This window comes from Triturus cristatus, chromosome 1_2 (assembly GCF_964204655.1).
Source record: "Triturus cristatus chromosome 1_2, aTriCri1.1, whole genome shotgun sequence".
In the NCBI taxonomy this organism is placed as follows: Eukaryota; Metazoa; Chordata; class Amphibia; order Caudata; family Salamandridae; genus Triturus; species Triturus cristatus.
The window spans coordinates 909623065-909637991 of record NC_140580.1 but is presented as its reverse complement, the minus strand read 5'-3'; the positions used below and the strand labels follow the sequence as shown (position 1 = coordinate 909637991).

The 14927-nt window shown below is 49.0% G+C and overlaps 1 protein-coding gene across 5 annotated transcripts in view; it reads left to right on the top strand.

Moving 5' to 3' along the window:
• AGRN (agrin) overlaps window positions 1–14927 on the top strand; it is a 726538-nt gene that overhangs the window by 537685 nt on the left and 173926 nt on the right. For all 5 annotated transcript variants that reach the window (XM_085609660.1, XM_085609659.1, XM_085609658.1 and 2 more), the window contains 2 exons: window positions 113–328; window positions 12690–12914. In XM_085609660.1, coding sequence (XP_085465786.1) covers window positions 113–328; window positions 12690–12914 — 441 coding nt within the window. The remainder of the gene's footprint in view (window positions 1–112; window positions 329–12689; window positions 12915–14927) is intronic.

The window sequence follows — 14927 nt, the reverse complement described above, 5'->3', positions numbered from 1 at the left end:
GTGTCTTCGGGCTCCGCTGCCATGCATTTAGCCTCTGGGAGACACAGACCCTCTCGGTACTCTGGGATTGGCATACTAACCTTTATATTTTCTCCTGTTCCTCTTTCTCCAGTGTGTCGCGGAATGCTGTGCGGTTTCGGCGCGGTGTGTGAGCGGAGTGCCACCGACCTGTCTCAGGCCACATGTGTCTGCAAGAAAACCACCTGCCCCTCAGTGGTGGCCCCAGTCTGTGGCTCTGACTACTCCACCTACAGCAACGAGTGTGAGCTGGAGAAGGCCCAGTGCAACCAGCAGCGAAGGATGAAGGTCATCAGCAAGGGCCCCTGTGGTGAGTGCCCACGAGACCTCCAGCGTGGGTTTCTAAGCCTGCCGCTGATGAGCAGTGGGGGGTGGGGGAGATCAGCTAGGTGTAGCAGCAGTGATGTAGAAAAGGTGGCAAGGGTTCACAAGCAATCTAGGAAAATGGGGCCGCTGCCTTTGGGTGGGGTTTCATAAGCCTCCCGTAATTGGGGCGCAGTGGGCTCCCAGGGGCAACTCCTCCGGTATGGCAGAGGAGCGTCGCCCCTCTTCTGGAACCAGCAGACGCATGTAAAATAAAATGATAATAAAGCAGTTAAAATGATGATCAAGCAGGTTTATTATTTTACTTCAGTGCAGAGCTACAGCGGAGTCGTGAGGGCGGGGCCAGCAGGCGGAGTGATGGGCTCACTCAGGGCACTGCCAGTGCACATGTCGCTTTGGCCGGCTGTCCATGGCTGGCCCAACCGACATGCGCACTTGTATATCTCCAGGCTGTTGCTTGGAGAGATTAGCAGGGTTCAGGAGCACAGGCTCCCAGTCCCTGCTGGAAAGTGGAACCAGCCTGCTACGCCCAATCCCTACGCCTCTCATGTTGCGTATTACCGGCTTGAGAGCAGTGTCTGGATTGGCGCAGGGGACTTTGGGAGCCTGTGTGAACATCATCCAGCAGAAGAGGTGGTGAAGCGGCAGACGTTAGGCTGCAGGTACGTTTTCTTTTTTTATTTTTCCCCTCAAGCTGCCCCACCAATTTCCCCTGCCAGTGGTCGTCATTGTGAACTCCTCACATTTGTGGGCCCCAATGTCTCTGTACCTGCTGGACAAAGACCCCATACCGCCACCCTACGCACCCGTGCTAGAAGTGTGTGGAGTGCACATTTCTGTTAGTAACAGGCATGACCACACTGAAGAAACAATCAAGGTTCTAATTCTAAAAAGTAAACGTTTCTAAACTCTGACCTTAAATATGAAGCCTACCGTAAAGAAGATGTAAACCCTGAAACATATATTGCATATATAATTACGTTGTAATTGTTACCAGGTTGTCACAAAATCAGTAAAATGTCCAAACTCTGTTGATTCCCCCAGCTGCATCCTATATTCTAAAGTTATGACATAGGTAGTGCTTAATTTGAGGCTGTGGATACCGGTGGGGGCCACTGGCACTTGTATTTAGGGACCTGCACTTATTCTACCTCTTCAGATGTTCCTCGATAGCAAGAGAGAGAAAACTACACAGAGGGAAAACACAGAAGAAGAGAGAGACTGCAAAACCGTCACAAAGGGATATAGCAGCGACTCACAGGAGCGAGATAATAGGATAGGAAGTGCTTCGAGGCTGCGCAGCATTGGTTTCTGGCCCGCCTACATTACATAGCACTGGCCGCAGGCTTCTAAGCAGGAGCTTTGAGCACCGCACCGGCAATCATTCTTTCAATATTTAAGCACTGGACATAGGATAGGCTGATTAGAGGGGTTCAAGCCAACAACCAGTCTCCAGTCAGCCCAGGTTACAAACTAGCCTCCCTCCCCCCACTGGGATTTCCTCCATTGGAACGTTGTCTTCCACCAACCTGCTAGACACCTAAGCTCCTCTTTCCTGGTCCTCGCACACACCCGTAGCGGTTGCCACACCTTCTCCTACATCACCGCCAAGACCTGGAACGACGTCTGCCTCCAGCTCCGTACGGCCCCCTCGCTGGCAGACTTCAGAAAGAGACTCAAGACCTGACTCTTCGATAGAGACACAGCGCCCAGATACCCATATGGGTGACGGAGTGTGCTTTACAAATGCTGATTGATTGGTTGATTGATTGTCTAGGAGAGGGCGGTCATATCCTTGCCACCAGGCTCTGGTGCACTCCGGCCAGTCATGGCTGTTTGCTGCTCCCTCCAAGCAGTCTGGATATGTTGACTTAATTAAGAAGGATACAGGGCCCTCATGAGGGAATTCAGGGTCCCGCAGAACTAGAATCTACAAACGAGTGTTCCATTTGAACTAGATGACTTATCGTACAGTTATCCCAGAGTCATACCTCTTTACAATTATTGTGCAAACCGGGCCCAACATATGTCTTTTGTCACTTCCGTTCAACATTTTATATCAATTCATCAAAGCTACTCATACTTTCTTTAAACATGTTTACCAAAGACCCAGATTTTAAATCTGAAGTAAAGATGAGGACACCTTGTCTTGAAAAGATATAACATTTTCTTTAACGATAATGCAAACTGTATATAACATTTTGACATTAATATTGGAACTAGCCAAATCCAATAAAGCAATACGAAGATATTCATCAGTGCGACTATAATTAATATAATCGATCCTACAACTCAACCTCACAGAACTGAATACTAATCACACAAAACAATTTCCATGAATATAATCAATGAATAAATTAGTGGCGATGTGCACAGAGCCATTGGATAGAATCTAGACAAAGAAATGACGACTAAAACGTTCTTTCTTTGCTCTCTTAGCCGGGAGGTGCCTTTAGCGGGACTCAATAATGCCTCCCTTGATTAATTGTGTTCTTTCATGGATAATATAATCAGTGCATAATCAAGTTCCCAATGTAGTTTCTTACTTAGAATGGCAGATGTAGTCCATTTCTTCCAACATCCAACGCCTCCGTCGTCCTTGCAACAATTCCACTTAAGTTGTCATGGTTTCCATTCTCAGTTGGAAATATCAAAGGATGTTCTTAAGGAATGTGTCCTATTGTGGGAACTGAGTTTGCATCTTTACACTTCAGTAGGTAAAAATCATGTTCACTGAGCTAGCTTGGACATTAGATGTTCAAAGCAAGGACAAGCGCATCGGTCTTTGAACGATCGGCTAGCTCCGTTGCCTTCAGTTTCAGCATATAAAGTTATTACTCCGCTGGGCTCATATGGGTAAAGGTCCAGGTGGCCCTCGTATGGACGTGTGCCTCCGAGAGGTATCTATAATATCTAGGGCATCAACTTCCAGGCACACAGTTGTTTCTAGATCATAAAGTTGTGGATCTAGTCTCAGCGAGAAGATTGTCAATCAGGAAGCGAAGTTCTGATTGGTTTGTTTTTGCACCTTATCTTCACGACTGAACAGAAGGTGCACAGTTTTCAAAGTTCTGCATTCATAGCTTAGTAATTTTGAGGACCAAGTTGTTGAACACAAGTGTGTACGTCTCTATGCGTTTTTTTCTGCACACTGCATTCTTAACACAGACCCACCGAAGAATAACGGTGATTCAAATCACACAATAATCAAGGCCGGACTTTCGAGGTGCCATTGGAATTGATAAAGGGGTGACTGTGTTATCGCATCAGACTTCTGTCCACAAAAGTCACTGGGTTCAGCCCACTGACCTACACTCCTTGGAGAAGTGTTAGCAAGAAACTGTGTCGTCAGCGCTGGGATACAAAGGGCAGAATTGGCTGGTCCTGTAACTTCAAAGTCACACACAAGCCCCCACAGCTACTTGTAAAGTCACTCAGTGAAGAGACTTACCAGATAGTTGCAGAAGGACTCCCCTGGGAATGAGGACATTTTGAATGAATTGAAAATGGATCCCAAATGTGCTACTCTTTCTATTTAGTTATCAACTTGTCAATACCCAAAGCCCAGTGTTATTTAGGGTAACGCGGCAAGTGTTGAGGCTAGTCGACCAGAGACACCTACCCCAAGAAAAGAAAAGTAAGCTGGGGAAACAAATGGGTGTCCTACAAGTTGATTAGTGCAGGGTGGATTTGCTCGTTCTCCCCTCTCTGCCAAACTTGCTTACCCGCCCCGCCCGGGACTTCCCCAACTTTCAGGCTGGCTGTTTTTGTTTCTGCTCCACACAATTCCGTCATCGAATTTGGGAGAACCAAGAAACCCACCCTGGGTTTGCAGTTCTCCCATGGGCGGTGGCGGGAAAGGGTAGGGAGAGAGGCGAGGGTGGGCTCTATCTCGGGGCCCAGCCAAACTAAGCATTGGCAAAGGCAAAATGTCTCTCCTTTTGCAGGCAAGAACCAACCTATTCGCTTTGTATATATGCTTGTTTGCATGAGCACCGTGCACCTATTTTATTTTGGATTTCTGTTCCAACATGACAGACCGCCATGTTGCAATGGTAAAGATGAGAAAAACACAGAAGACGATGGGAAGAAAGCTTGCATTTTGTGTACCATTGGCAATCGCTCACCAGAACATTCCAACCCATTCTTTTTATGCCCACCATGCCACCTCAATTTGAACCCAGCAATACGGAAACCTTGACCCTGCGCCATTAGGAACAGTCCAGCCTGAACTGCCAGAGCAGATCTTCCCTGAACCGGAACACAAACAACCCAAGACCGGTTCTGCTCAGATATGGGTCCTATATATATTAAGCTGCTTCAGGGAGGACCTGGCCAGGCTCATTGGTCAGGGCTGTTCGTATTGGAGGATGATCAAGACTGGTTTGTATATGGATGGGTCCAGACTGAGGTGGTATGGTGGGCAAAAGAACACTGCGTTATAATGCTACAGAGTAATTGTTAGTCGATAGGCATATTGCGAACATTCCTCCCATCACTTTTTGTGTTGTTAAAGGTAAGAAAAAGCCAAAATGGCCACTGTGCTGCACAATGCATGCATGTGAGCTCACGGAAAGCATCATGGGGAAGTGAGCAGCTCAGTAGCACTTGGCAGCTGCCAGGCCGTCAGAAATTAAAATTCACAGCACTGATCCCCTCGAAATAAATATATATAACTTCCCTTCCACGGGAAAGAACGGAATGCGAACCCAAGTTCAGTGCTCAGTAAGTATTTTTCTTTGAAGCCTTCAAACCGCCATGACACGTTTCGGCCTACAACGGCCTTGATCACATATATATAGATAGATTGGGGAGAGGAGTTGGCCTAACTGCTAGGGCGGTGGACCTCGAATCTGGGGAACTGGGTTCGAGTCTGCAATGATGCTGAACATCCTGTGATTCTGGGCAAATCACTTAATCTCTCCGTGCCTAGCGAAAATTAATGTGTGTCCTCATGTAATGTAACTGTTGCTATGTAAAGCGCTCTGATACCCGATTCGGGTCAAGTTTGCGCTATATAAAACTCTGCAAAAAAAAAAAATATATATATATATATATATATATATATCAAATACTGCCTACGTGTTGTTCACACTGTCAACTGTTGTGGGCTGAAACAATGCTGATGGTCAACCCTAGCAGTCCTAGATTATAGACAGCTTAACCACAGTAGCCAGTGGCTCAACGGGGCTGTCCAAGAGCCGCTTTCTTTATATATGTATTTGTGCGTTGTGTGATCAAATGAGCCATCCTAGCCAGATCGCTAAAGCGGTCTGTGGCAACATCCATAAACAGGAGATCCAACTCGAAATGACCTACTTATTAAATCTGCCCATGTGCTCTTTTACATGCAAGGGCTTCGAAAGGCCAGGAGATTGAGCCAGGCTGGCAGGAATGCTGACAATGGCCTTTACTGCTCTGCCGCCAGGCACAGCCTTAAAACCTGAAATCCACTTCAAATCTGCAGGGTAAAGGCGGAGAATGTATTTTCTTCCTGTAATGCTCAGAGACCATATCTGTGTGGGGTGTTTTTTATGGTGTGTATTAAATAATCTCCTTTATCGGTTCCTGCCATCAAGCTCTAGGGCTGTGGCCCGCACGAGCTATCGCATAAAAGACAATTTAGTCTAAGGCTGGGTTCGCCCCATCTGATTGCAGCATACGGCACACAGAAGAGTTTTCACATTTTAACCAACCAATACATAAAAAAAAAAAAAAGTTGCCCCAATTAAAGACCAAGAATTGATTTTAACAATGGGGTCATGTATCCGCAGTAGTGGCGTCCAGCATGTGTCCATAAGCCGAATTCATGGTAGTTTGTTAGATTAACTGCTAGCAAGGCAAAATTGCTCAATTGCACATGAAGTCATTTTACCTGTGTTGCCTTAAAATCTGGCGCGGTTTGGCCTCTTGGGCCTGCTTTGGACACCCATGTTCAGAACGTGCTGCACAACCTACACTCGTCGTGCACGGCCCGAAATTAAAATGAGGATCATAGAATAATAAGCCGGAAAAAAAGATGATGGTGGAATGGTTTACTTAAGATGTGGTGGTGTTATGGAGCCAGGTGTAGATGGTGGCACACCGCGCCGCTTGAATACTGAATTAAAACAGATTCCCCATATTTCACGGGCTAAAGCCACTCAGTGGGGCGGGGGCAGAACGGACAACTACCCCGGAATTCATGCCCACTAATGTAGTTAAATCAAATTCTCTGTATGGCACAAATGACCATTTTTGCCTGGCAGAGCTTAAATTTAAGAATTCAGATTCTGCGTTTATGTAAATGTGTTTTTTTTTACCAGTCCTTTCCCAGCCTTCACCAATACGTCTTCAATGCGGCGGAATTGTGCTGTTTTTAAGTACATTGTATGCGAGCAGGAGTTGTTCGTGTAGGTATTATAAATGCAGATCTGGACGCCTGCCAGAACGTGTTTAAAAGGAAAAGCTGAATTAACCCTCAAGCTGCCTTGATTGCGCCCAGAAACAGACAGTGCTGTATTTCAAAAGCAGCTGGAAGTCATGTATGCTCCTGTCCTCAGTGACCAGAGGCAGGTGGGGTTGTCTTTCTACAGGGTTCAGACCAAGATAGTTCTATAGCGCCCAGCAACCGGTAGCTGTATTTTCCAAAAGCTCCTAGAAGCAGATGGTTCAATGTGTAATAGCACCCAGACACTGGTGATGTTATCTTACAGCGGTGCCCAGACCTGGAGGCTCTATTTTCCTGTACCGTCCATAATCAGGTGACACCGACTTTGAATAGCTCGCAGAAGCCGGTCTACCGTAGGAAGGAGTCCCAGCCCGGAGGTTCCATTTCTTACATCACCCATCAGCAAGCGATCGTTTCTGTAGGTAGTAAGAAGAGGCCATTCGTTTTCTCCTTTGATAGCGGCCAGAAGCGTGCAGTTTTAGTTTCATTTGCACCGAGAGATAGACCGTCTGTATTTCGATAGCGCCCAGAAGCAGGTGGGTTTGTGACAGGCCCGGCTTCAGGAATTTTTATTTGGGTGGGCCAAGGGTGTATTCGGGTGGGCCACTGCTGGCCCGATTTATCGCTCATATATCTAGCCAGGGCTGCTTCTGGGCCCTCCTATATCTTTCCTTGGTCTTACAAGGCCCAGTAAAACGCACTCTTTTCCAAGTCTTTCTAAATGTTATCACTCTCAAAAAGTGTTTTTTTCATGTAATGTCCCTTTGATGGGAAGAGGAGGATTCTAAGGTGGGAGTATCAGGCAAGTGACACTACTCGGGCTCCCTCTGTGCGAGCCTTCAGGGAGAAACCCTCTTCATTACTACCTCCACCTGACCCCTGATTCTGCAGCGCACTCCCTTACAGGCTTGATTATCCACTTTACTACCACACCTCTCCAGTGGACCTTATCTCACGGCTGACCTTGGGCCCCAGCCCAATATCAGACACCATTCAGTTCCACTTTCATTATTCCCAGTAGAAAACAATAGTAAAATCACCTTCAAACTTAAAACATTGAATATAGCAGTGCATGTAATTAGCACGCACTTTAAAGTATGCTCCACAGTTGTCCTAATCATCTGACTGTTAATTAAATTTAAAAAAAACAGAAAGGCCATGACAGGGCCAGCTTTAGTGCTGGTATGGAAGTCTTTTTTTGGCACCCCTCCAATGACCTCTTTCTCTGTAGATAAATTAACTACCACCCTTCAATATTGCCCTTCATCTCTCCGTAGCCCCTCCCCCCATGGCCTCCTCCTTAGACTCCAAGACTACCACTCTCCACTAGTGCCCCTCATCTCTCCGTAGCTCCCCACCCCATGACCTCCTCCTCAGATTCCCTTACTACCACCCTCCACCAACACCCCTCATCTCTCCGTAGTTCCCCCACCCCATGACCCCCTCATTGGATTCCCTCACTACCCCCCTCCACCAGCACCCCTCATCTCTCCGTAGTTCCCCCACCCCATGACCCCCTCATCGGATTCCCTCACTACCACCCTCCACTAGTGCCCCTCATCTCTCTGTAGTTACCCCACCCCACAACCTCCCCATTAGATTCCCTCACTGCCACCCTCCACCAGTGCCCCTCATCTCTCCATAGCCCCCCCACCCCATGACCTCCTCCTCAGATTCCCTCACTGCCACCCTCCACCAGTGCCCCTCATCTCTCTGTAGTACCCCCACCCCATGACCTCCTTCTTGGAATCCCTCACTACCACCCTCCACTAGTGCCCCTCATCTCTCTGTAGTTCCCCCCACGCCATGACCTCCTCCTCAGCTTTCCTCACTGCCACCCTCCACCAGTACCCCTCATCTCTCTGTAGTCCCCCCACCCCATAACCTCCCCATTAGATTACCTCACTACCACCCTCCACCAGTTCCCCTCATCTCTTTGTAGTCCCCCCACCCCATAACCTCCCCATTAGATTACCTCACTACCACCCTCCACCAGCACCCCTCATCTCTCCATAGTCCCCCCACCACCCCAGGACCTCCTCCTCAGGTTCCCTCACTGCCACCCTCCACCAGTGACCCTCATCTCTCTGTAGTACGCCCACACCATGACCTCCTTCTCGGATTCCCTCACTACCACCCTCCACTAGTGCCCCTCATCTCTCTGTAGTCCCCCCACGCCATGACCTCCTCCTCAGCTTTCCTCACTGCCACCCTCCACCAGTACCACTCATCTCTTTGTAGCACCCCACCCCATAACCTCCCCATTAGATTACCTCACTACCACCCTCCACCAGTACCCCTCATCTCTCTGTAGTCCCCCCTCCCCATAACCTCCCCATTAGATTACCTCACTACCACCCTCCACCAGCGCCCCTCATCTCTCCATAGTCCCCCCCACCCCAGGACCGCCTCCTCAGATTCCCTCACTGCCACCCTCCACCAGTGCCCCTCATCTCTGTAGTACCCCCACCCCATGACCTCCTTCTCGGATTCCCTCACTGCCACCCTCCACTAGTGCCCTCATCTCTCTGTAGTTCCCCCCACCCCATGACCTCCTCCTCGACTTCCCTCACTGCCATCCTCTACTAGTGCCCCTCATCTCTCTGCAGTTCCCCCACCCTGTGACCTCCTCCTCGGATTGTGTGTCACAGTACTTTACATAACAGCACACGTTATACAGAGACAATAAATCAGTCTACGGGGAATGTCACATAAGCCAGTGAGGATCACAAGGTGTAGAAATCACGTCATCCATACTAGTGGGCAATATATTTTACGAGGGTTAAGTCTGGAGAAGTACAAACTCGGGATTTAAAGAGTACTCCAGTGGTTGGGGGTTGGCTTTACTGATAAAAATGTATAACTCCCAAACAAACTCTTTTTAGCAACATTAGAATAATGAAAGACTGGAGAAGTTCTAACTATATCACAACACAAAAAAGTGAAGTTTGTATGCAGCTCTTTGATGACAGTTCATAGGTCACTGTCCTATGTTAGGATAGTAACTTCTAAACTGCAAGTAACACAAGGATATCTGTGACAAAGGCAGTAGCTCACTGAGCTATTCCCATAACATTCAGTTTATCAGCATTTAAAAACTACCAACAGACAAATGGTTGCTCTGCAGCAGGATCATAAATCACCAGTTTATTTTTACCACCATTTTTATTGTTGTTGTACATCGGTGGCAGATTCACTGCGAGGGCCAAGGCTCATGTTTGGGTGGGCCAGGCTCATGTTTGGGTGAGCCTGGCCCACCCGGCCCACCCTCATGAACCGGGCCTGGTTTGTGATTCGGTACTGGTTAGCCGTGCCGGTGCTTCTCGTTTGCATGGCAGGTGGTAGGCAAGGTGGGCCGAGCTTCGCCGATACCGGGGAGGGGGGGTGTTAGGGCCCCCGTGTCTTGCTGTCTCAGCGCCGGATGAGTGAGGCTAATGAAGCCCTTTCCCGGCCTGGCATGCAGCAGCTGCGCGCGGGGCGCTGGGATGATGAGGCTCGACTCCCTGCCTCTCCCAGTAAATTAACTTGACCTTTTTCTAGTGCGCAGCTTGGGCTCTGTCAGCCCGGGCTCCACGGAAGCGCGCGCTGTTTGAGGCGGCTGTGTTTGCACCCAGGGGATGGGGCCGAACATGCCCACTGCAGCGGCAGACTGGCGACGCACGCCGCCCCCCCCCCTCTCCCCCCTACACAGAGCCAAGCTTCCCTGCCTCGGGAGTGGACCCTCGTCACACTGGGTGCCGTACAGTAATGGGCTGCCCTGTCGGACTCTGGTCCATGAGTACTGGCCTGATCCAGCAAAGGACTGTATGGCCCGTGGGTGCTGGTAAAGAAACGGACTGGACTATCCGGTCAGCGGGCACAGGGGCGGGCCCTCCAGTCAGGTGTAGGGGTCCTCAGACAGGAGTGGGCCCTCCTGTCTAGTCAGTGAGCCCTCCTGGCTGTGCAGACAGTCTTTCCTTGTGGTGAATGGGTGCTGGGGTAGGTGCAGACTCTCGTGTGTGGTATATACGGGTACATGACATGGGTCTGTATTGTCCCCAGGGGGTAGAGTGGGCCTCCAGTCTGGTATAGGAGTCCAGGAGACGGGCCTGACTTATTAAGTAGTGAAGTAGTGTGGCTCACTGGTTAGAGGCGGCAGATCCGAAGGCAGAGGACGGCCCGGGACCAGGGTTCAATTCCCGACGCGGCAGGGTCTTGGACCAGGGTCAGCGGACTCGATAATTCTCGCCTCGGTGCCTACACTAATCAGGGATCGCACTCGGCAACTCTGGGCATTAGCTTGCCTCATCTTCACAATGGCCCCCCCAGACCGCCAGGGATGCCTGGTTTCACCTTGGAGATTCCCGTCAGGGACCATCTCTCAGGGAAAGCCAGGACGGGTTTCCCAGCGGTCGAAGCGCGGAGATACTCCTCTGGGAGTCGATTCTAGCGCTATATAAGCCCACAATACAATACAATACAATCCCTGTGGGGGTAAACGGGTGGATCCTCCTATCTGGTGTACGGGTTCAGGAGATAGACTTGTTTTAATTAAGGGTGTGCCCTCCTGGCAAGTATACGGGTTCAAGGCGTGGGCGTGCTGTCTTGTCCATGGGGCTGGTAAAATTGGGTGGGGGAGATGGTCTCACTTCTGGTCAAGAAATGCCGTTCTGTTCGGACCACAGGTAGGAGATAGGCCCCTAGGCTTGACCAGTGACGGTACAGCAGCTGGCCCTCTGAGCTGGACCTGTTGCACCTCATAACTTACCTGCCTCCCCCTCACCCCTTGATGTGGCAGGACTGGGACCCTCACTCAGCTCTACATTGCACCCCTAGCTGGAGTCCGCAGTGGGATGCACTGTTACTCTACCGGTACTGGGACCTCCCGGAGCCCTGCCCATGACCCTCAGTCCTACCTAGTCCGGAGCAGCCCTCGCCGTTTCATTTCAAGGACCCAAAGAAAGGAGTCACAGTGACTTGCACTGTTGAGCCCGGCCCAGCCCAACATTCTGGCACTGAGAATGAGGCACGCACATCGTTCAGCCATTAAAAGGCACCCTTTCTGGCCTGCAGCAGCCCCTCTACATGCAGCCACTGCAGACCCTCTGCTATTCCATTACTAATGTTACTGCAATCCGCAAAGCTCTGCCTGCCCACCCACCTCAAACCTACTGCACCACGTGCTGTGGGTACCAAGACTTGCTCCCAACTCTGCGCGGCTTCCGTAGCAGGACTAACATTCAAGGTGCTGGGCACTGGTACTAAATTTTGGGGTTGAGGACTGATTTTTCCTCATTCGACATTGCTTCAGAGCACGTCTAAGAAAGACAGTAAATGTAGAAAGAAGGAGGGAGAGGAAGATAAAAAAAGATAGAAAGCAGGGAGGAAAAATAACCTGCAAAAGTGAGACAAGGACACAGGAAGGGTAGAGAATTCATCAGTTATCTATTCATTCATTACAAATTGAGCAATGGGTGGATCACCCAAGCTGCTCCCCCAATGCTGCCACACAAGCTCTGTGGCAAAGAGGCTCTGCTCATTCCTGTGTTTGCCACCCGCCCACACTGTTCTTCCTTCCATCCTTCACCAGCTCTGTGTATTCAAACCAGAAAAATCTCTTGTCCAATTGTGAAATTTACAGGCCATAATGTGCTGTCTCTCCAAATTCTCCATTAACTCTGCATTTCTTCCACAATCCTTCCACTTAGGTGATTTTCATTCATTCTTGTTCATATAACTTGCCTTGTATGTGGTTACCGGTGTACATCAGGGTAGAACCTGCCCTCACGCAATGAGGGATATTGGGTCTAGCTTCTGGCTGTGCTCTCACCTTTACAAAAAATCTGGGATTTGTCACTTGCTAAATTGTGAGAGCTTCTGCTAAACCCCAGGCAGTGTCTGCCATAAATCCTCTCTCATTTCTCATCCTTTTCTACAGGCTCCAAGGACCCCTGTGCTGAGGTGACCTGCAGCTTCGGCAGCACCTGCGCCCGCTCCTCGGATGGGCAGTCGGCCAAGTGCATCTGCCCAGCTTCGTGCACTGGTGTGCCAGAGAACGTGGTCTGCGGCAGCGACGGCAAGGACTACCGCGACGAATGCCACCTCAACAAGCACGCCTGCGATAAGCAAGAAAACATCTACAAGAAGTTTGATGGGCCCTGCGGTGAGTGACAGTGGAGGGTCCTCTCCCCCTTATTGCATGATTTATAGCGCATGCCCTAAATTTTGCATCCACAACATTGACCTAACCTCTGCATCCCGAGGTAAATATAGTGTAAGTAGAGGTGGAGGTACAAATTGTAAATATATGCTTACCATGAGGATGTGGAGCAAAGAATACTATCTCTGTACTTTCCATGAGGGTGTAGAGATGAGAATAGTAAATATATACTAACAATAGGATGTGGAGCTAAGAATGCTATCTCTGTACTTACCATGAGGGTGTAGAGATGAGAATAGTAAATATATACTTGCTATGCAGATGGGGCATTAAGAATGCTATGAACTTGTGATGAGGAGATGGAGGTAGAAAAAGTAATTATATAGTAATCACGAGAATGTGGAGATAAGAGTGATATATATATATATATATACACTTAACACTAGGATGTGGCACTAAGAAAGCTATCTACGTATTTACCAAGAGGATGTAGAATTAAGAATAGTAAAATACATGCTTTCTTTGAAGATGTGCTGCTAGAGGCAATGCAGTATTTTTGTATGTTGATATTACTGACCTTGGTATAGGCTCATGCAACCCATCTGGCCCTTGCAGAATGGAAAGTGTGGCACAAGCGTGCAGAGTTGGACACCTGCAAGGTGGTCTGGTTCTCTTCGATGCTGGCCATTTCCAATGCAAAGCTTTTATTGAAAACACTGCTGATGCGGCCCCTCAGCTTACTTTAAATGTAGATTGATTGTGCAGCTCTGTGTTGGCTGTCGGCCACAAACTCTGTAGTTAAGGGTGGGGATGCTGGCGTCATGGCTTAGTCTTTCATTAGCCCATCTAGGGGATTGGTCGAAGTAGAAGAGAATCTCGAAAGACGATTGGTTTGAGTTCTCTGTTCTCTTTGGTAGAGGATGAAACATTGCAGTGCTTGGGCTTCTCTAATGGGGTGTTAGAGGTGGAATATACTGTGTTTGAAGACTTCCGTGGAATGCACAGAGACTGGGTCAGCAGTGGGAGGCAATGCACGCACTGTCCGTAGGGGGTTATCAGGCTTTGTGCATGCAGTCTCCGGCGAAGCCTTCTCGGATTAGCATGTGTAGGAAAATGTGATGAACATGGTATCGGCAGCAGCGTGAATGTCCGCTGATATGATTCTACATGTACAAGTAGAACGTGAAAAGATGGGACAGGAAGTGACTTTTCAAACTCTTGTGATGACTGAGAAGGTATTGCGAGCCAGCCAGCCATCCCTCCCTTCCCTCTGGTGGTCACCGGGATGCCTAATTTGTCATAGTTGTGGCCGACATCCTGTCCCCAAAGCAATTTACAAACATGTCCAAGGAGACATTAGGCAAGATTTGGACATTTGTCTATTTTTTGTCTCAAAGTGAGTAGTGGATTAAACCTGTCCTTGATCTGGAGAGTTCACGAGAGTGACATCGGCTTGGATGTATTTGACTCGGGAGGTGGGGGAGCCATTGCTAGCCACGCACTCTAACGATGCATTTTGGAAGACTCGTTCTGTGCTGTAGGGCAGGTCTTCATGAGAGGACAAGCCTGGCCATGGACAGTTAGAGCCATCTCCCCACTAATTCTCCAGGGTAGTTTCACTAGAGACATTTTTATCAAAGAGCGGTTGTCTGCCAGTCTCCCCTCCCTGTTTCAAAAAATGATCTGACCTGATTTGATCCGCGATTTGTAAATTGATAGATGGCTCACCACCGCCCCAGAGAGATCCCAGTGAGGGAACGCTTCCCATTGCACATGGCTTGGCCAGCGCCTACGGAGCAGAGAATCCTCATTATACAAGATCTGGCCCTGAGCTCATTGAGCACATTAGACCCGATAAGGTCAGACCTCATGGAGTACATTTTCCCCTTTACACGTGGTCTGGCCGACGCCTATGTTGCACGGGCTTCTATGCCGTGCAGGCTCTATTGCTACAAATCCTGGTCAGATCCTTGGAAGCACAGGCTTCCGGCTGCATAGGGCCTCTTCAAAGACTTT